This window comes from Mytilus edulis, chromosome 1 (assembly GCF_963676685.1).
Source record: "Mytilus edulis chromosome 1, xbMytEdul2.2, whole genome shotgun sequence".
Lineage (NCBI taxonomy): Eukaryota > Metazoa > Mollusca > Bivalvia > Mytilida > Mytilidae > Mytilus > Mytilus edulis.
Window position 1 is genome coordinate 78,889,768 of NC_092344.1, and position 23,499 is coordinate 78,913,266.

Genomic DNA, 23,499 nt, shown 5'->3' on the forward strand with positions numbered 1-23,499 from the left:
GTTTCTGTTAAATTTTTTTCGTTATTTTTTTTTCTTTCTTGCAATCAGTGACGATTAATACTTTGACATATTTTTTTTTCAAATCGGTGTTATGGAGTAAAGATTAATTGCGTTTCTTTCCTTAATAATAATGGTATGCTTAGAGAAAGATGAAACGAGGAAGATTTTAGTACATAAATTTAAAATGTTAAATAAACAAAAACAACGATCCGCTGTCCAATCTTCAACCCCCTCCCCCGACTCCAAATTTTAAATTCCATACCCAAATAGTCCCTTTATAGGAATAAATATGCCAAAAATCGTAATGCAATTCATTGAGTCTAAAACTTATTCAAATCATATTTCATTTATTTGAATATTATTAAGTACATGATTTCTTTTTTTACAGAAACTACAAAAAAATCGTTATTATCTGTTCTGACTTTGAAACACTGATTTAAGATTTACATTATGTACACAAAATAAAATAACATATTTCATGTCCCAGTTTAGATAATAAAAAACGAAGGAGAAACCTTTCCTTTTTCATCAGGGCCCTCGTTTGCCAAGAAGTCTAAGTAGTTCTTCTGCAGTAATCACTAGACAGTCAACACTAGGGTTTGAGGGCAAACTCCACCCGTGCTGGGGTTTTTCGACTCCAATATTATTGATTAGGACTGTCAGATTTCCTATCAAATGTGTGTAGTTTTCTCCGGGCACTCCGGCTCCCTCTACCAATAAAAACTGGACGCCACGAAATAGCCAAAATGTGGCGTTAAAACACCAACAATCAATCTATCATTTTTTCTTTTTTTGAAACTACGATGTTTGTACAAAGTGTTTAATTTATCAACTTTTTTGTAACTTCAAGTCAGTTGGCGGATTAGTTTGGTGTTTTTTTTTGGGGGGGGGGGGGGTGGGGGGGGGTCGAATAGGCTGTTCATCCTTGAATTGGAGAACGAAACGTTTTAGTCTCGCTACAATCGTTATAATTTTTAATTCTATAGAATACATGTCACACCCCTTTCAGAATCCAGGAAACGCTCCTAAAGGTAAAAATAGATTTGAACTGTGCAGTATATCTGAGGTAGTTAATGCACACCTTAGATGTGCATTATTCAGATTATAGCACAGTAAGAACAGAGAGAATTTACCCGTGTCATGTGTTAAACTCAAAGAATGCCACCGCAATGTAAACACTGACCGTTGACTTAAAATTTTATTATTTTTAAAATATGTTATATATAAAATTTCAAAAGAACACATGTAAAAATACAATTGAATTTAAATTATAACTGAATCATTCAATATGCATATATTAACAATCACTGGATGTCGTAAAGATAGTTATATATATATATATATATTCATTCATTAACAACCTATTATACTTTATAAAATCAAATAATATATAAATGTATTTACTATTTACAAATATTGCACATATATTATATAAAGCTTTTCATATCATTTACTACGCATATATTCCAGCTATTTCAGATTTTTTTTTAAATAATGAGTTGGAAGAGCTGCGACGTCAATTTGCTGATTTGACTATGCAAAAGTTATGCAAGTGTACTGGATGGTGACATGGAGCGGAAACAATATCACAAATTGACGATTGAAGCTCTTCAAACACAACCACTATCATTCCTTTTTCGAATGCAAATGTAGTATAAATTGTTCCATGTAAGTAAACATTTGAAACATCCCGGAAACACCGTGAAATTGACTGCAGATGGTGTTATCCCATCAGAATCACTTTTACTTAACATATTTCCATGTTTTTCCATGAGATAACTAATAGAAATATTACAGTTCCTCATCTTTAATATTATCAATTTTATTCTTGTTATCTCCATTTTCCGTGGTAGATTCTAGTAATGTTTGGTTCCTAGTTTTGTTAAATGACTCTAACAAACTAAGCGGTTCACTGTCTTTATTTTCTAGTGAAGCTGTGCTCATTCTTCCACTAATACGTAATTCACCTGTCTGCGCAGTATCAAAATACGTTCTGTTATGTTGTCTCATCTTCTGTAAAAGTAAAACAATTTAAAACTGAATTAGTTTTTTAATCTCTCCAATTTACAAAAAAAAAACTATATATGGACAATGCTCCCCTCCCCTTTTCTGTTCTGCCATATGCATGAGTATAGTCCCACATGTTTTAGATTTGACAAACAGTGGTTTTTGTCATACAACTTGAAATTTTAACACTGTTTGTAAGACACAAATAATGCCATGATCTCTTTATGGAGCCAGTACCAAAACAATTGACTAAGTCCAACTACCTTTTATTTTCAGAATATTTGACCATGCGCACACCTTCATTATGTGTATGAACATCCTGCAAAATATTAAAACCTCCAAAACTGTAGGAGGAGATAGCCGCACAAACAATGTATCCTGTATCCTAATCCGGACGGACAGAAGAATGGACAGTGGTCAATTGATATCCCTCTCCCCTGACATTTTGTCACGGGGGCATAACCAGATAACCTTAAAATATAAACTAAGCAGATGACAGGTGATGTCTCACTTAGAATAGACCGTTGGTATAATGAGAATGATATATGGAGGATGGGACTTTTTTGCCCTTCTTCGCTCCCGGTTCCTATACGTCAATGATAAGTGAGAAAGAAACTTCATTCTTATACATAACGATCCTCTTGTGGGGATAACCTGTGTTTAACTTCTAATCATTTAAGCATCAATATGAACACGTTCACTGTCTTAATTGGTGTCTCTTCGAATTAAATTTAACAAAACTAGAAGATTTATCACTTAATGAAAATGATTAGGAAACGTAATTAAGACAACCTCTGAACCCCAATTTTAAGATTATCGATTAAAGACGATCATATTTAGATGCTGTGTTTGTAATTCCATAGCAATTTATTTTTTGTACAACACATTATCTGTTTGTCCCCGACCGGACCGAAACATAGTAATAAAAAATGATAGTCTTCAATTGTCAGTCCAATACAATTCATGAACGCTACTTCCGATCATTTTCTAAACGCTTTCATACATAATTGGTAGTAGTCCGAGATTACTCTGACGTCCAACGGCTGTTTTGCCAGACAAGCTGGAGTCCGAGATTACTCTGACGTCCAACGGCTGTTTTGGCAGACAAGCTGGGCGCCCCACGGCACGGCCCCAGCTTGTCTGGCAAAACAGCCGTTGGACGTCAGAGTAATCTTTGACGGTTAACCTCTCGGACTAACTTGGTAGGAATGTTTGTGATCATGCATTTGTAGGTAACCAGATATTACTGACAGTTTATCATATTTATAAAACGTTGACCATTTTTGTATCGCTTTAACGGAATCAATAATGCAAGATTTAGGTATACTGTTTCTGAAGGTGGCGTCGGCGTCAGCGCGATAAAAAGAACAGGGACTCGGTTTATAGCAGATTAAACTTAATAACGTTTTTAACGTTGACATCATTATTTCTTTCTTTTCTAGCAATGTGCATACCGAATATCATTGACCTACTACTAACGGTTCCCCATAAACTGACCTAATCACAAACTTACTAATAGTTAGCATTGGCACATCTCATTTCCATGGTTCGATTTTTTTTGCATAATTTACATGTTTATTTTTATTTGGATTCAATATTTGCATTTGACTACCAAAACTACAAAAAAGCAAGACATATCTCTATGTCAACCGAATTTTACACAGTCTGAAAGTTTGTCATATTTTAATATTTTGCCCATTTTTTTTCTATATCCTGTTTATTTACTCTTTTGACAGTGTATTTATACTTAGATATTATGGTCACATTCTATTTAACAAAAGAAAATGATTTTAAATTTGAAGTTTTACACATGCAGAAACAAATCAAATGTAGATGATTGGATAAAACTAAAGGTAATATACTCTCTTACCGTTCCATCGTTTTTCAACAAATCCTCGTCCATCCCTGGAGGAACTGATAGTTTTCTTTGATAATATCTCCTGTAATTCCATAAATAATTTTAACCACAAGTTATGAACAGTGATATTAGACAAGGTTCATCATATAGACATTAAGGCTGGCAAACAATCAGGTTCACTCGACACCGTTTTTATACGCCCGTCAATTTTTTTTACGGGACGTATTATGGTATAAATATATATTAATATACAAATGTCTGTCTGTCCGTCCGTCCGTCTGTCCGTCCGTCCTGTCCTCTCCATCTGTCTGTCCCGTCCGTCTGTCTGTCCGGCGTAAACATGTTGCGCCGTAACTTGATAACGACTTATCAAAATTTCATGAAACTTAACATAGTTGTTTCTTATGATGGTCAAACGATCTGTATGCTTTTTGGTTGAAATCAGATTAAAACTTTTTTAGTTACGGGACTTTGTAACTAAAAAACAAGGATGTGTTTTTTCACATGTCGCGCTGTATCTCAAATACGATTTATGATTATTGCTTAAAACTTTACACATTTCTTAGTTATATTAATCTAAAGATCTGTATACTTTTTTGTGATGATTCAAGATTTTATTTTTGATCTATTGAGTATTTTGTAAAAAAAGGGGGAGGGTTTTTTTACATGTCGCGCTGAAACTCAAAAACGATGTATGATTATTGCTTAAAACTATACACACTTCTTTGTAATATGAATCTAAAGATCTGTATACTTTTTGGTGATGACTCAAAATTATATTTTAGAGTTATTGATGTTTTTTTCTGTATCTCAGAAACTGTTTATGATTTTTTATTGCAAAAACCTTACACAAAACGACGGGCGTATCATGCGCTCATGGCGCAGCTGTTTATTATTTATTTTCTCTTAATTTATCGACCTTATTTTATACCACGTAGATTGAAATAGTGACATATTCAAGCGAATTATCCCAACCATTTTGTACATAATATAAAGTGGCCCCCTATACCCAAGGGTAAAAGGTAAACTTTTACCTCTTTTCAGACGACGGTTGCCTTTTTGAAAGCATTGGTAATATTTTTGTGAATTTCTTAATCATCGGACAGGGTATTTTCATATATACATATCTACGTCATAGTTAATGCTTCAATTTCTTTTCATACACGGAAAACCCAGAAACAGATACTTTCGTGGTCAAAAGTTCAAAGGCGAAATGCATTAAATGTCAATGAAGAGCATTAAAAAAAGCTATGGCTAAACCAGACGGAAGCCAAAAACATCAAAGATACTTTGCATAATGGAATTGCATTTCATTGTATACCGTAAAATGGACGAACTTATAAGCCATATGTTCGTCCATTTTAAAATCTATCAAATGACAATTTTTTTTCACGAATGCTTCCTTCGATAGATTTTTTTTTTACCAAAAACGACAGGAAATGATATTGATTGATGCTTGTTATGTTGAGTGATGTCAATTTTCTGTTATGTTGAGTGATGTCAATTTTCTGTTATGTTGAGTGATGTCAATTTTCTGTTATGTTGAGTGATGCCAATTTTCTGTTATGTTGAGTGATGTCAATTTTCTGTTATGTTGAGCGATGTCAATTTTCTGTTATGTTGAGCGATGTCAATTTTCTGTTATGTTGAGCGATGTCAATTTTCTTTTGTAAACTGCTATAGGAAATAAAAATGCAGTATTTTCAATTTGGTTCTCGAAACATTAACAGTTACGTAGACTTACCTTCGTCTAATGATATAAAGAACAATTAATGTTATTAAAAGTACTATGATCAGTGCAAGTACTACCACGGCGATTTTGTATCCATTAACCGTCTCATTAAGATCTGCAAAGAAAATATAGGCTATAATGGTATATGTATTTTCGCAAAATTCAATCTACAGCAGTGCAATCGGAGAGTTGTTTTTTCAAAGTCAAATCAGAAAATATTACACAAGCATGCAGAACTAGAACAAGTTTGATCATATAAATTCTGAAGAGAAAAACGAATTTCAATGTGGTCATGATGAAGCTGTGAATAAGTATTTAGCACACTCTGTTGAACTCCTGTTTAAAATTGAAGATGTAAAATCTATTGTTTTTAAAAAGTTTTCCACAGGGACAGATAACCTTCCATAACTTAAAGAGATATCAAACTCCAGTACAGATACGTGCTTAACGAACGGTTTATGAAAAGTACAGATCGCAAGAACGGACCAACAGCACTTTACCGTCCAAAATAAAATAAATTAAAAGGCAAGAATAATCGCCAAGTCGAGTGCCCAGTTTGAAATTGAAATATCCAAATCTAGAAAGGAATAATAATTTCTGATTATATTTGATTCATTTTAGGTCGATTATCTTTGGGTTTTTTTTTCAATTTAATGACAGAATTTTAATTCAACGCAAAACCATGGCAACCAAAAGTGGTATTAAAAGTACAAAAAATAAATGTCAATTATAAGTAAAGGTAATTTATTGTGTAGATTGAAGTGTGTCTTTTGGGGACTTTTGGTGTATTTTATTTACTGTAGAATGTTATAAATATTTTATACGCAAACTCTATCTGTGTAATTAATATGAATGTATAACTTATGTATGCCAAAAATATAAAATAGATTTTTTTTATATAAAAGAGTCCACCGTTTATCCCTGAACGATGGATCATTGTAAACACAGGGCCCCTTGTGTATACTTCCATGAGTTATACAAGGTAAATTATATTCAGTTGATTTTCAATAAATGTATTTCAAGTCTTAAAAAAAAATGGTATTAGTTTTGACTATCAAATGAATTTAAGCGGCTCTATACCGAATGCAGCCATAACCGGTGATTCATAACAAAACATTAACAAGCATTATATGAAAGAGGTGCATTTAGTGCCTATAGGAATGCCTACAACCGACCGATAAACTTAAGTGCCGAAACGTACATGTATAGAAGCTGTTAATGCAAAAATAAAAGCTTAAATCACCTTATCACATTTCCAGTAAATGTATCTAGCATTTTTACCTTCTCATCAGTTAAAGAAGAAGGCTAATATGAGTTGCAGCAAAGAAATTATTAAAGGAGTAGGTACAGTAAGACCCCTCTTTTGTCCCAAAATAAAGCAGTTTTACAAAATTGTTAAAATGTAAACTTTAAGTCATTTATTGGAAAGTAGAATGCTTCTGCTACATAAATATGGGCTGTTTTTGACAATACAATGCACCTATATCGAGTACTAGCATAAAGTCATGCTAAATTACTGAAATCTTTCAATTTTAGTTAAATTTTAGACGGTTTCCGTCTTAAATGAAAGTGGCCGCATTAGTGTTCATTCTTAATATTGAAATGCATGTTGTATTTGATAATAATACATAACATATATAAAGGTTGAGGATGAACACGGATGCGGCCACTTTCATTTTTGACAAAAACCATCTGAAAAGTGACATTTTTTAGCATATTTGATAGATTTTTAATATTTAAACTTGAATCAGAGCGTTTCTAATGACGAAATCAGTTAAAATCTTTTACATAAACTAATTGAATCAACTGAAATAGACACTTAAAAAGTGTTTAAAGTGTCCAAAATCTTTTGTCAGATGAACCTGAATGAGGCCAAAATCGGCTCTTACGGGCCATACTCCTTTCTTAACAGATTTTTACAGTCAAAAACAATTATACCTAATTACCAAGTATAATTAATCAAAATATTTGCATAACCTTTATTACAAAAGTATTTTTATATTTTAAAGTATGGGAACTAGTTAACGACAGGAAGATTAGTTGTAGAATATTTACTAGAAGCTGAGATGGAACAACATTTGACGGGGTGTTTATGTTGTTTAGGAAGCCTGACATTAAGCTGCATGGGGTCACGAATTCACGATTTTTACTGCCGTCCTTGACATGACCATTCCCGATTAAAATTCGTCAAAAGTCTGATCAAGATCTTGTGAATTGTGGATTGAAATTCAAACTTTAATTAAAATTTGTAAAAAAAATAATTTAATACGAGAACAATCAGATATTGTTCAGGAAGCGTCGATATTCAACCGTTTCCAAGCGAATTTGTCCCGACAATCCCGTTCTCAATCCGCTTCTAATCCGATTTGTATCTTTCGCATGGTAAAATTCGACCGAGTCTGTCACGACTGCGTCCCGATTCTACCGAATGTGATCCGACAGAGATCAGACAGTGAACAGACAATGAACCGACGCTGACGGAAGGTATCCGTTCGAAAACTGTCGATATACTTGGGATGTTAAGGTACTGTCGGAACGTAATCCTATCACGGTCCGCTCTATCGCATTGCAATCGGCTTTGTCTGGTCTTAGTCGTATTGTATTCTGCAATTGTCAGCACTTTGACGTGGGTATCATTGACGAATTTCGTATTAATAACGGGACTGTTCCGGAACAGTTTCGACAAAAATGGTTCGCAATCGACAAGATCTGGATGCAATCTTGACTTAATCGGCAGAAAAAAAGCAATGAAAAATTTCTCCAAATCATTCCCGTTCCACAGGACACCATCCAGATAACACAGAACATTGTTAGGATTTTGATTCGATACATCAGAATTTGTCATGACATAGTCACGCTTGAATCCGACTAGACACAATCGGCTGTGTTTCCCCGAATGTTACGGGACGCATCTTACTGTCGAGGTGCTTCGCCGAACTATCCGGACCATTCCCGACCCGTAGGAATCTGTTACGAACTTAAACGACTGCGTTCAGACAATGATAGGACATTCCAGATAAATGAGGATAGTACTCCGACTTTTTCACTTTTCGTGTCCTATCGCTGTCTGATCTCAAACGGGAGCAATAATCGGCAATGTGTGAACCCCGCATTTACAGGGACCTTAAAATTTTCAAATAGAGGCCCAAAAGAAAGATCGCGGAATATTATTTAGATAATCTGAAATTTAACATATATGAATGAACGCTTATTCGCACTTTGATAAATGCCTTTTGACCAAAACAAAATAATAAAAAGAAGCACTTAATTCTATACTGAAATAGAAATAAATTGCAATTTTATACCATCTTAAATAATCCTAGTGGCGTGAAAGTTAATAATGGCTTATAGTACTGTTCCACTTTGCTGTAGATATTAATTAAAAGTGAGAAGGTATGAAAACATATGTAAATACATAATTAATCTTAACACGTGCAGAAAGTCTGTTTCAATGCTTGATTGCAACAAATGATAACTTGAAATTAACTTTATGAAATATTTTTTTATCTATTTCTTTTTCTATTATTCACAGTTAATTCTCATTACCTACCGCGTATACTTATATCTTGAATTCGGTCTAATTTGTGCCCGAATCACAAACTTAAAACATTGTTGATGACGCCGATGCTGACATCGGAAACAACAATGCTATAAAAAGTTTCGTCACTGGCGAGGCAACAAGTTAACAAATGCATTGAAAATGAATAATTCTTTCAAAAAAATTAAAGCTTAAAGTGTGAGACATCAACTGGAACACGGTCTGTACTGTAACCAGTGGCTTAGCATCTAGTCTTTAGAATATGTTTTGTCGACTTACTCTTTTCTAGCTGTCTTAGGCTTGGACTACAACACAGTATACATGATATATAGGGGCTCAGACATATAGAATATACTTAAAATTCATCTTTATTTCCAATAATATTTATATATCGTTATGGATGCAGTTATTTCTTGTGAAAGCCATTCAGCGTTTTGTTTATTGTATTGCAACAACTACAATGTGTTCACCACTGGATAACTTTTTTGACTACTACATATAAATAGTTCCAATCATTCAATAGACCGTTGTGAAGAAAAAAGATACAGTACACATAAAAATGCACATATACAATTTATTACAACAATACTTAAATTCAGGGAAAAATGCAATAACAATAATAAAAAAAAAAAAAAAATATCATCAATAATTATTTCTGTTATCAGCAACCAGATGTAAAATGGCGCCAAATCGTACAAAAACATATGAAAGTCATTAAACTAAACATCGATCTAATCAGTCACGTTCTCTAAACTTGAATGATACAAATTTACACTAGCAATACAACGAAGGAGAAAGCTTTTTGACTGATTAGAGTACCATCAACATGATATACCACTCAGAAACCCGGTTGAAATAGAACAAAAGAATCGAAGCTCTTTGTTAGAGAAGGCGATAAATGTGTACTGTAATGTTTACTATAGTGACAAAATTTTTAAAAGTTAATAGAAACAAATAAAATGACAATTTTCTTCTCAATTACGAAGTGTTTTATTTTGAAAACACCATTTGCATAAGTTTTCAATTTATCTAGTTTACATAGTTAACAAAACAATTAGATATCAAGTCGACGACATGGGTATCTTTCAAGTTGGATGAAAAAAATGCATAACCTCCGGTTTAAAAAAAAATTACGACGGACGGAAACCATATCAATCTATCAGTTCAGTAATTTTCGTGTCTGCCCTTCCATTATGTGACTCAAGAAAAAATTCAAAAAAATGAGTAACAATAGTATCGAAAGGAGAAAATCGAGTGCACCTTTTTATATAAGGGCGTGTTTTAGTTGAATATTTTGTCTTGATATCGTACAAATCAAGAATATTTCATACATCGTCTCGCTTCAGATTCACAATCGTAGAAATGGTAGCCATTGTAGGGATGACGCGCTACCAATTTTGCTCTTTGAAACCGATAAATTTATCCACATTGCACCATAACGATCCTTATATGTCAGTTGTATTTTAAAAGACAAATGTATCAACTAGCTAATGAGCATCGGTTAATGATCTTGTCTGCATTGATTCAACTTAAAACTATTGTCTGATCGGTTGTCAGGTGGAATTTTCGAAAATTCACAAACATTTAAAAACATTTTAATTGAATATTTCGTGGAAGGGCAGACTAGATTTTTTCTAGTGGTTGAAGACTATAAACCCTGGTTATCACACACAAACAATTATAATTTTTCGATGATATGCATTTTCATCATCCAACTTGAAAGACTGTCGTCAAGTACTTTCTGTAAAAAATAGCTATTCGAACACACCTACTCTGTTTTTGTGATTCATTATATAGGTATTTCACTTGAATCATATATTTCATCTTTTAATACTGTGATTTTTTTATGTTATAAAGTCAACCTGTGATATATAAAAATGATAGAATCTGAAGCGAAACGATGTATGACCTATTCTTGCTTTGTACGATATCAAGACGAAATATTCAACTCAAACACGCCCTAACATAAAAAGGTGCACTCGATTTTCTCTTTTCGATACAATTGTTACCCATTTTTTGGAATTTTTTCTTGAGTCACATAATGGAAGGTCAGACACGAAAATTACTGAACTAATAGATTGATATATTTCCGTCCGTGGTAAAGTTTCAAAAAAAATCGGAGGTTATGCATTTTCTACATCCAACTTGAAAGATACCCATGTCGTCGAATTGATATCTAATTGTTTTGCTAACTATGTACGAGATAAATTGAAAACTTATGCAAATGGTGTTTTTAAAATAAAACACTTCGTAATTGAGAAGAAAATTGTAATTTTGTTTGTTTCGATTAACTTTTAAATTTTTTGTCACTATAGTAAACATTACAGTAAGCATTTTCGCCTTCTCTAACAAAGAGCTTCGATTCTTTTGTTCTATTTCAACCGGGTTTCCGACTGATAAGATCCAAAATGACTAAAGTAAAGCAATGCAAACGAGAAAATTAATTTAGCTTCACATTTAGTAGTTGCTATTGGTAACTGTCTGTCATATTTGTTTTTCGTTTATTATTTTGTCATAAATCCGGCCTTTGGTTTTCTTGTTTGCATTATTTCATTGTTGAATGCCGTACTCTTGTGGATAGTTGTTTCTTTGGCTATCATACCATCCTCGTGTCCTTTTTAACTAATCTTTTCAATGTATGAAAAATACCATATGATTTTTGTATGTGCCACACACTTGGTGATGTTGAACATAAAATATTAAAGATGACACAGGTGTAGACTTCAGGTTTGAACTTTCAATTTTACTAGAACACACCCGCGAAATCGCGGGGAAACAGAGCGTATGTAAACTGTAAAAATTATAACTGGAGAATTTCAGGAGAGGTATCATAATGCCCTCCCCCTTTTTTCCAAATACCGATTTTTATTCCTTCTGTTTTCTGTATACTATGAACATACATATATATACTATAATTACTATAAGGCCAAATAAAAATATATGTGTGGTTTCAGTAACCCTACCTTCCCTACTTTTTCGCCTCAAAAATAGCCTACCCTAAAGATTTAATTGTCTTTTTTCATTAAGCACTGTTAAAGTCAGAATGTTGCTTGCTCCCATAGACTCAATGTAAAAAAAAACCCACAAAATAAAAAAAAATCCCTACCTACCTACCCTTACTTTTTTTCAGATGTAACTGGAACCACACATACTTTTTTTTTGCCTAAACGGTCACCGATATATTATATACCGCCGTGAATAGTAAAGACCATCCCCACCCACTGGTAAACCGTTGCATTTATAGTTAATTATAGCAAATACAATTTATTCATAGTATATGTATGTAGTATACGGAATACGGCGGTTATTGACATATTATATAGACCCTCTCTATTTAATGTGGGTCTCATTGGGGTCTAAGCGTGACGCGGGATTGACGATTTTTTGTAAGCGTGACACGTGAAAGTCAAATTATTGTACCGTGAAAACGGGAAATGGAGTCTAGCGGGACACGGGAAATGACAAAAAAATGAGAATTGCTTAGGTAGCAATACACAGTTAGGAAAAAAACTTAAAATTGACACTCATAATTTTTAATCACCCTCTTTCCCCTCCTGTCTAACAAAGAAGGCTTTATGTGTGTTATGCATGTTTATACTTATAGAAAGAGAATCTTCCATATATTTGATTTCTAATGGTCATAAGGGTGAAATATAATCCCTCTTGGGTGTAAATAGATATAGGAAGATGTGGTGTGAGTGCCAATGAGACAACTCTCCATACAAATAACAATTTAAAAAGTAAACCATTATAGGTTAAAGTACGGCCTTCAACACGGAGCCTTGGCTCACACCGAACAACAAGCTATAAAGGGCCCCAAAATAACTAGTGTAAAACCATTCAAACGGGAAAACCAACGTAACCATGGCAACAATCTGCATTTCTTAGATACAAAATATAGCAAAAAAGGGGGGTGAACATGTCACAAAAGTCTCCAAAATTTGGTCTAAAGGAAAATTTCAATCAATTACAGTAATACCTTTCATGAATCCATAGGTTTATATCTATCAAGTGGTCCCAAAAAAATCATATGCTTATCTGCTCGTTTTTCCATAAAATTGAATTGAAAAGATCGAGCGCAAAATCTTTGTTGATAACTACAATAATGTATGGACCTATGAACGGTACGGATAGGAAAATACGGACTGTCAATCACATAAATGGCCTATAAAACATGTTAAAAATAATCTTAATGTTCATATAAACCCACTAAGAAGGCTATATTGTTCTTCAATTATCTAAAAATCAATTTTATTGTACAAAAACTTTCATATTTTAAAAATTCACAGGAGCCATAGTGCGAAACTAAACTTCTAACTGTGTATTGCTTGCTACCTTACGTACATAGTGTAAGCAGGATACGGGAATCTGACAAAACAGTAAGCGGGATTCTGGATCCCAAATGAGACCCCCTTTAATAAACTCTGTGCCCGCCGTGGATAGTAAATTTGAAAATAATAGCAGATTATAGCAAATACACTTTATTCATAGTATTTGTATATTCATACTATATTTCATACAGTTTTGATTATGTAAAATGTGCATGGATCATGTCTTCATCTGACCTGGTTTCAAGTGTTTTATGTTCAAATTAGACCTTTCCCCCCATGTTCATTGGATGGAATATTTTTAATATATTAAAAGTACACATTATTTTTACTTCATTATAATTACATTAGATGTATGTTTCATTATGATACACTATTCTGATTGGCTAACTGCACATCACGTGTTATAATTCCGTAAGCAATTGCATTGCTCAATAAAACTTTTCATTCATGATAACACGTGGTCCCACAATAAAGTGCACATGTGAATTGAATAAAACAATAATAAAATTCGTGTTTTCATGGTCATTGCTAAAAAATGTAATTATAAGTAATGAATGCTTCTTTTTGTAACTTCATAGGGTTGTAAAAGCGTTGACCGTGCGCACATTTTTAGTATGAAGCGCTTCCGCGCTTCATACAAAATGTACTTCGGTCAACGCTTTTACACCCCAATGAATTTACAAAAAGAAGCATTCAATTCTTAAATAAACTAGAGAACATTCTGATTCCGGTGATATCTAGTTTTATACAAGTATCTTTATCAATCAGTCCACCACTAAGGGTCACTTATGCATGGTCCCTCAAAATGTGACGTCATAGAAAAAAAACGTTGATTGCACCCTTGGCAAAACCTTTTGAAATTATTGGCCAAAACCTTTTGAAATGTTAGGCCCTCAATATTCTTCAACTTCGTATTTTATTGTTTTGACCTTTTACATGTAGTTTCTTTTATAGCCAGGTATTGAAAACTTTTTATAGTAGACTATTTAAATTGGTCTATTTATTATCATATTTTCAGTAATTTGAACACTTAGAATTCTTCGTATTGAGTGAAGAACATTTGATTGGCATTTGTTTCTTTATATTTTTTTTCAGGAGTCGGTTCAAGACCTTGACGTCTCATTATCTTACATCAAATGTACTTCATTGAAACGTCCCTGTAATACTGAATAGAGGTGTTGGTAGAATACCAAAAGTGAATTCACTCTTCATTCATTTATTATCCTTAAAAAAATCATAACCAGGTAGATGTCATTTCACTAAGTTAAGATACGGTTTAAACCTTTAAATCGCTTTATGTATTTAATTTCACAGGTAGCTTACAATCTATTCTATGTGGACTACATAATTATTTAAACATATTAACATATTTGACATTTACAAATGTTTACACACATCACAAGACCATGAATTAACACGAACCTCACAATACACCTTTTTATAGACATTTTATACACAAATTAATACGCTTACCGTCTATCTGTGTCTGTAGTTCTGCTGGATAAGAATCCTCCGCGGTTGGGGTAGATGAAGGCATCTTACTGAATGCGGAAGTAACACCTGTATCATGAGGCGTGGTTGGGACGATCGAGCCCAAAGATGAGGAAATAGTCCTTTTTATTCCATCGATATTTGATCGTATAATTGTACTTGAAAAGATATATGATTGTTCACTCGTGTGGATAAATGTTTCATATGAAGATGTCCCCAAATTGTTTTTCACTGTTGAAATTACAGGTGAATCGTAAGTACTCGAAAAGGAAGATAAAACTAAGTCAGATCCTGGTGTTATCTGATCCGATTGTATTACATTTAAAGTTGAACTATAAATTTCACTTGACGAATAAGCTAAATCTGTTGTTTTATCCATTACAACTGACGAACTTGTATTGAGTCCTATTTTATCCATGCTAGTCGCAATTAATGTGGACAGAGGCGCAGAGCTAAGTCGTCCATCCGAACTTGAACTTGACAAGACTTCTGAAGTTTTCAATGTAAAAGTTACCGCTGAATTAAATGATTGATTAGGCGTTAATTGTGTTGATAAGATACTGTCGGTAAACGAACTACTTATTTTAGAAACACTACTTGCCAGGTCAGGTGTGTTAAAGGAATAATTACTTAATGCAGACATTTCCGCCATACTCGTGGTTGATAAATGAAAGTTTAAAGGTGTTGAAATATCTGCAATGCTATGATTGCTACTTCCTTTACCAAAAGTCTTCGTTATCTCTATGTCATGTGTTGATTCAGGTGAGGTTGACAGAACTGTCTCTGTGATTGTAGGAACAGTCTCTATGATTGTAGGAACAGACAGAAAGTTCTCGCCAGCGTCTGTCGTCAAGCTAAGCGACGAATTTGTCTGTATAAAGTCAAAATGAGAATATGTTTTATACACACTACTGAAAAATTCGCTGCTTATGTTGTCCGTGTTATTTACTGATTCCAACAATGTTAATTCAAATTTTGCGGAACTACTTGTTATAAAAGTTAATTCAGTTTGAACTATGAACTCGCTTGTCTCTACCGAAAGTTGATCACTAGCAATACTTTTTATCGATTCTGCTATACTTAGCTTTTCACTGTCTGTTAGAAATATATCGAATGTAGTAGATGCCAGCAATGAAGAAACATAAGAAGTAGACACAAATGACACAACGGAAGTCAATGTTGTATTAGGATCCACAATACTGGACGATGTCACATTTATACCAGGTGAAAATATCTGTGTTTTCAGAGTTGAAAAGTCAGTACTTAAAATAGATTGTGTCTGATATGCAATTGGGCTATTATTAAATGATAAATCTGCCATTGTTTGTTCTGTTGGTGTAGGAACAATACCTGCGCTGCTAGGAAGTATATCTGTTTGTGTACATACTCCCATCACATGTACAACAACTGAAAAGATAAGTTAAGGTTTACTTAAATTTGAATATCAAAACAAATACAAAGTCATCTAGCTATATGGACCTAGATCGTAGATCCCGCAAGGAAGTTTTCATTTCATTATATGATAGTCGAGAGTGAATTCGTTCTAGCATTACATGTTATATTTTTGCAATATATATTTTGTATATAACACTGCAAGACGAAAAACAAGGAACTATAGACTTTGGAAATCCGTATTTTAAAAATAAAATTAACCACAAATGTTATATTTACATAAATCACAAGTTCGAACAATGATTTGTATCTAATCGACAACAAGACAAATAACAATAAGAAGTATGCGGAAGCAAGAATATGAATGGTGCGAGTCAATGGGTAGATATATTATAAAAAAACGCTTGTATATATATTGTAAGTATTAAAGAAAAAGGACATAGACACAATCTGGTAATTCCCCTGACACATATAGGGTTCCTTGTGAATCTTGAAGCAGTGTAACTTGAGAAAGTTTTGGATTTAAAAAATGAGGAAAGACTGTTGTGTATTGGTAGACTGGGGAAACTTATTAAATCTTCGCATGGCGATCTATCTGTTCCTCTGAATGCTTTAGTATATTCTTTCTGCAGACACTTTCATGTAAGAATCACATACACAACTGCTATGTGTGATTCTTGTAAATGAAGTGCCTATGATTTCCAAAAGGTCGTTTACACAGAGTATGCTGTAAGGTTTGATCTTACAATGTTACCAACATAGACCTTTCGTCTACAGTAAGAACGCTTATACTTTTGCTTGTAGAGTACTCGTTTCGGTCTTGCTGGATAAAAACTGCAATGATGTACATTATACGGCGCAGATCGAGGATTCATTTAAAGAGGATTTTTATAGGCTCTCAGTGGGGTTGGAATTACACCTTACTTCTTCAGCTACGCCAATTTGTATGTCATTTAAAAAAAAATCTAAAGAAAAGGATATGTCCAACTTTACTGATATAACCATTTTGGGCATAATCAATAAAATTGAGAAAGGAAATGGTGAATATGTCAAAGCGACAACCACCCGACCATAGAGCAAACAACAGCCGAAGGCAACCAATGGGTCTTCAATGTAGCGAGAATTCCCGCACCCGTAGGTGTCCTTCAGCTGGCCCCTAAAATATGCATAATAGTACAGTGATAATGGACGTCATACTAAACTCCGAATTATACACAAGAAACTAAAATTTAAAATCATACAAGACTAACAAAGGCCAGAGGCTCCTGACTTGGGACAGGCGCAAAATTGCGGCGGGGTTAAACATGTTTATGAGATCTCAACCCTCCCCCTATACCTCTAGCCAATGTAGAAAAGTAAAAGAATAACAATACGCACATTAAAATTCAGTTCAAAAGAAGTCCGAGTCTGATGTCAAAAGATGTAACAAAAGAAAATAAATAAAATGACAATAATACATAAATAACAACAGACTACTAGCAGTTAACTGACATGCCAGCTCCAGACCTCAATTAAACTGATTGAAAGATTATGTCTTCATCATATGAATATCAGGTACAATCCCTCCCGTTAGGGGTTTAGTATCATACTATCATAAAATATATGAGAAGAACATAACCCGTGTCATGCCAACAACTGTTTTTTTAGAAGTAAATGTGTTTAGTTCCGATGCAAAGACCCTATCAGTGAATCAATGTTAAAGCCAAAATATGCAATCTTTAATGACCTGACAACAGTATCGTAACTATATCCCCTTTTAATAAGTCTATTTAAAGGTTTTGTTAGTTTCTGAGGAGAATACTGACATTTTTGTGCTTTATAAAGAATATTTCCATAAAATTTTGGATGTGAAATACCTGAACGTATAAGATGTCTGCATGTTGAGTTATATTTACGAATTATTTCCTTATACCGGTGATAAAATTTAGTAAATGTTTTGACCAGTTTGTGATATCGAAAACCCTGGTGTAATAATTTTTCAGTAATACATAAATTTCTCTCGCTAAAATCTAATACATTGTTACATACACGAGCGAATCGTACAAGTTGAGATATATAAACACCATAAGATGGTGACAAGGGAACGTCACCATCTAAAAATGGATAATTAACAATAGGAAATGAAAAATCATCTCTTTTATCATAAATTTTTGTATTAAGCTTCCCGTTTATGATATAGATATCAAGATCAAGGAAAGGGCAGTGGTCATTGTTATCATTAGCTTTATTTAAAGTAAGTTCTACAGGATAAGTTTCTTTAGTATACATACTGAAGTCGTCATTATTTAGAGCCAATATATCATCCAAATATCTAAAAGTATTGTTAAATTTTTGTATCAAATGTTGTTTTGATGGGTCTTTGCTAATTTTAGTCATAAATTGTAACTCATAACAATACAAAAACAGGTCCGCAATAAGTGGTGCACAGTTAGTCCCCATTGGAATTCCAATAACTTGACGATATACGGAATCTCCAAAGCGAACAAAAATGTTATCAAGTAAAAATTCAAGTGCATAAATAGTATCAAAGCATGTCCAATTGACATAGTTCTTTTGTTTATTGCTACTAAAAAATGATCTAAAAGAGTTTGAACATATGTACTCGCATTCCGACTTTTTAAATGCCCAGTTAATTAGGGATGTGAATTTTTTCTTAATAAGAATATGAGGCAAAGTGGTATATAGGGTAGAAAAATCAAAACTTTGAACAGATTCAAAATCACCAATATATGCATGCAATTTATCAAGTACTTCCAACGAGTTTTTGACACTCCAAAAGTAATTAATTCCACTATTTTCAAAGGCCTTATTTGAACAATTTATTATCAGGTTTTTTATTGTACCAAGTGTACTAGTAAGTAAAACAGACAATTTAGTAGTTGAACAATGGCTGGAAGATGAAATAAATCTATATTTGTAAGGTTTTTTGTGCAGCTTCGGAAGCCAGTACATAGTTGGGACTTTCATTGTGTTTGGTTCTGCTTGTAAAGAAGTAGCTAAAAGTTTATGTTTGTTACAGATGTCGTTTTCTGAAAATGAAGTCAGTTGGAATGTTGGTGAATTCGTGATTTCCTTTTGCAGAACCTCTATATAAAATTTACGTCAAACAATAATGATATTATTAGCAGCTTTATCAGCCGGGACAAAAACAAATTCCTTGGCTAGTTCTGTTAGTTTATTTTTGATACGCGAAATAGGGTTTTTATAGTTTTTGTTGAGGGTAAAATGTTCTTTAAAATGTTGTATTCGAATATCAACTATCTTCATTACTGAATTAATAAAAGAGTCCAAAGATTTTTTGTCAGCTTTTTCCCGTTTTACCCATTTCAAACAGTAGGCGCGGAGTGAGTCGTTGATGATATTACGACACTCATTCCAGTTAATAGTATGCAGTCATCTTAAATGAAATATGGACTGTGTATGAGTGAGGGAAAATCACCAGTTCATGCCTGTGTGTCATTGGTTGTTTTATCTTTCCTCATTCTAGTACCATCTGAGCAGTTATTATTCTATCCGAATATCAAACAGAGTCTGCAAAGCTTTAGTTGAAACAGTAAATTCAAAAGAGAAATAGCTTTCGCCAATAGTATGCCTTTTTTTAGCCACAACTTATTTGAGCCAACCCTAAGCTACGTTTTGGTGACTGGTTTTCAAAATATCTGATATCATTTATGCTAAAAAGAAAAGTTAGCGATTTCGTCAATTCATTGAAAAATACTGACTTCCCTGTTCCTCTTTCTGCTTGCAACTGTACTAGTAAATGTCATTTAAAGTAATTTAATAGAACATTTAACAAAAGTATGCAAATAAAACATAAACCCCTTTACAGACAACATAATTAAATTTGTAACTAATGACACGAACATACTCATAATCTCTACGCCTGAGTACTTCTATTGCATAATTTTGGTATTTTTCATCGGTAAATGTTTCCTTGTATGGGTTTTGCCTGCATCTTGCTGATTTTGCACAAGTACTACGCATTTTAATGTAGGTGGGGGCTTGTAATCCACGATACTGTGTGTTATATTTAGTTTTCCGTTCATTTTTATTTAACATGAATAAGGCCGTTCTTTTCATTTGAATTGTTTTACATATTGATTTATGGGCCCTTTATAGCTGACTATGATGTATGGGGTTAACTCTTTGTTGAAGGCCCCAGTGGCGCATCCAGAACTTTTCCTAAGGGGGAGGGGGGCGCTCCAGTCATGCTTCAATGATTCCCTATATAATCAACCAAATGTTTCCCACGAAAGGGGGGGGGGCGGCCCCCAGGGCACCCCCTGGATCCTCCTATTGGCCCTTTGTAGAGAGTTGTCTCGTTGGCAATCATACTACATCTTCTTATTTTTATATATATGGATATGAGGAATAAAACACATGTTATTGAATTGTCTGGTCGATTATCTATATTGTGTGACCGTTTTAATATTTGTATTTGTATCAATCTAATTAATTAAGTCCGTTTCAACTTATTTTTATAGTTTGTTCTTATGTTGTATTATTGTTACACCACTGTCCAAGGTAAAGGGAAGAGTTTGCCGCCTACAAACATGATTAAACCTGCCACATTCTGTATGTGCCTGTCTCTAACTAGGAGTCTGTGATTCAGTGGATGTAGTTTGTTGTTGTACTTCTGTTTTTCTTTTAATGTTTTGTACATGAATGAGGCCGTTAGTTTTCGTCGTTTTACACGAGAAGAAATAGGCGATCAAAAATTCTTCAACAAATTAAACCTAACGAAGTGTTGTCTGGTCGAGAGTTCTAGTTATTTCATTGGCAATAATATACCACATCTTTTTTATATATATATATCTACTTGTATTGTTTTTACCTTCATAGAAAAAGTAAACTGGGTTATCTCTCCTTATAAATCAAATAAACATTTTTTAATAAATCAAAACTTCTTATATTTAACAAGTTATTGAAAGTTCGATAATAAAGCATATCTTAACATTTTCTACTTCTTTAGTACCTTAGTTAAAAATGGATTTCCGAGTTAAAATAGAAGCCGCGTGTGGCCAACTTGTGGTACCTCTTAATTAATAAACCACTTACATATGATCCTGAAAATAGCATATTACCAATAATGTATTGCCATGGTCTGACAGATAGGGTACAATTATACGCACATAAATGTATGACTATTTGCAGAATCGTTTTATTATGTTTACATATTATTTGAATAATTTTAGAATATGACTTGATTATTTTTTTCTTTACGCATGTTGTCAACCTCCCGAAACACCTCATCTTTTTGTCCAGACACTTGTTACCTCCAATCTATATATATATATATATATATATATGACAGTCTATCCTGAGCTTACTATTACTGTCCTACCTACCACAAAGAGATAAAATCCACCAACTGGCTTTCATTATTACATGTATACTAGTTCTTCTACATAAAGAGAAGTATACCTACAATAAAAAAATATGATATCTACACGTTTGAAATAGGAGATAAATAAACAATAAAACAATAAAAAAAGTATATAATCATATCATTTAAACCTACATTTAAGTTAAGATATACATAAGTGGACAGGAACAGGAAACAAATAACTTCTTCATTGTAAATAATATAGTACATCTAAACCAACATATATTTCAACTTATTTAAGAATGTGTGCCTGCTTTCAATAATTTTTTGATAGTGCATAAGAAATATTAGTTGAATGCAGACTTTTTATTACTTATTGTTTTACCCAATGTACAGACACCGACTGAATGTTGACTGCTACGCTAGATGTTATTTTTTTATGACATTGGAATGCTGTCTTATTGACTTATACCTCAAATTTTATTATAGTCATACATTCGAATGAAAACAGTAAATAGACAACTGAATCACTAAATTGTCATTAAGTTATGACGATAAAAACGAACGAAATTTTAAAAGTATCATTTTCATTTATCATTAAGAGAGTGAAGTTATAATCATGGGAATGACATGGGGAGAGGCAGAAAGAAGGGCATAAGACAGGCAACAGTGGAGGGCGTTGGTTGTGGCCTCATGTCCAAGTACCACGAAGATGATTAAGAAGAAGAAGAAAACCTATTAATGAAAAATGTGAAGATACCTAGATACAGTGAAAAGTGAATAAAAAAAAGACAAAAAAAATAAACAAAGTGAATAAGAATATAACATAGAAAACTAATGATGGAATGACCCGACCCCACCCCTCGTGATTTTTGTAGCTACTAATTGTACATGGTTAAGAAAGCGTTTAAGACATATATATCTTTTAAACAGGTGGTGTCGATATAAGTGCATATAATAACAAATAATCTAACACAAACCAAGTAGTTTAAAATCTAAATTTAAAGCTCGAACCAAAATATTTAAACTGACCTTTAAGTAATTGCGCACATTCCATCAGCTGCAATATTTACATAAGTTTTCCCCTGATAAGTAACAATATATGTCGAAGTTCCTTTTTTGCGGTTTCTTCACTTCCGCGTGTAAAATTGAAGCTCACATTAAAGTGAACCAAAGCAAATGAAAATCTGATTTAATTAAATTGAACTCATAAAGTGCATATCTACAAATTGATGTAAATAAATATGGTTAAATGAAAGTAGGAATAATATATATTACATCATTACTTTTCATTCAAATTTCTATAGTTTTCCACTTTTTTATTTTTTAATTTTTAAATTGATGTTGGTCGCTGCGATATACAAAGCATTGTATTATCATGCATTTTATCTATCTTGAAAGACCTACTTATCAATAAAAAAAATTACATACTTACAGATGAGTTTTGTTTATATCATGAACTTTTTTGACGTCATAGTTTGCAATGGACTTCATCACATGGCCACATTTTCACTAAAAGGAAGTGAAATTATCTGCTACAAAATTTTTGTGTTAAATAAAAAGATGTTTGCACCAGTGAATACATTCAATGTACAATGGGTCAATACATATACTTAACATTTCACAATGTATCTATAACAAGCGTAATTTACCTCAAATTGTCGGGTTTAAAGATTAAATTATATACATACTTCCTTATTTATAAGTATTCTATACAAAATAAAGGCCATTCTATCTTAATATCATCAACATAAATGTTATTTCAACGATTTTTATCAAAAATGTGATATGATTAAAGACATTTAGCCTGTCATCTTAATATTC

General features: G+C 33.1%; 1 protein-coding gene across 3 annotated transcripts; it reads right to left on the reverse strand.

The window, feature by feature from the left end:
- Positions 1 to 1,185: 1,185 nt before the first annotated feature.
- Positions 1,186 to 23,277, reverse strand: LOC139490860 (uncharacterized). 3 transcript variants are annotated; one of them, XM_071277949.1, is made up of 6 exons: positions 23,111 to 23,277; positions 21,698 to 21,773; positions 14,940 to 16,364; positions 5,610 to 5,712; positions 3,878 to 3,947; positions 1,186 to 2,013 (listed from the first exon to the last, which is right to left on the reverse strand). In XM_071277949.1, exons 2-6 carry the CDS (start codon positions 21,729 to 21,731, stop codon positions 1,792 to 1,794), a joined length of 1,854 nt encoding a protein of 617 aa, XP_071134050.1. In that variant the 5' UTR covers positions 21,732 to 21,773; positions 23,111 to 23,277; the 3' UTR covers positions 1,186 to 1,791. The 3 variants fall into 3 exon arrangements, with proteins under 3 accessions (XP_071134050.1, XP_071134058.1, XP_071134041.1); XM_071277957.1 differs by having other exon boundaries at positions 23,107 to 23,227; XM_071277940.1 differs by lacking the exon at positions 23,111 to 23,277 and adding an exon at positions 22,708 to 23,098.
- Between the last annotated feature and the right edge of the window lie 222 nt (positions 23,278 to 23,499).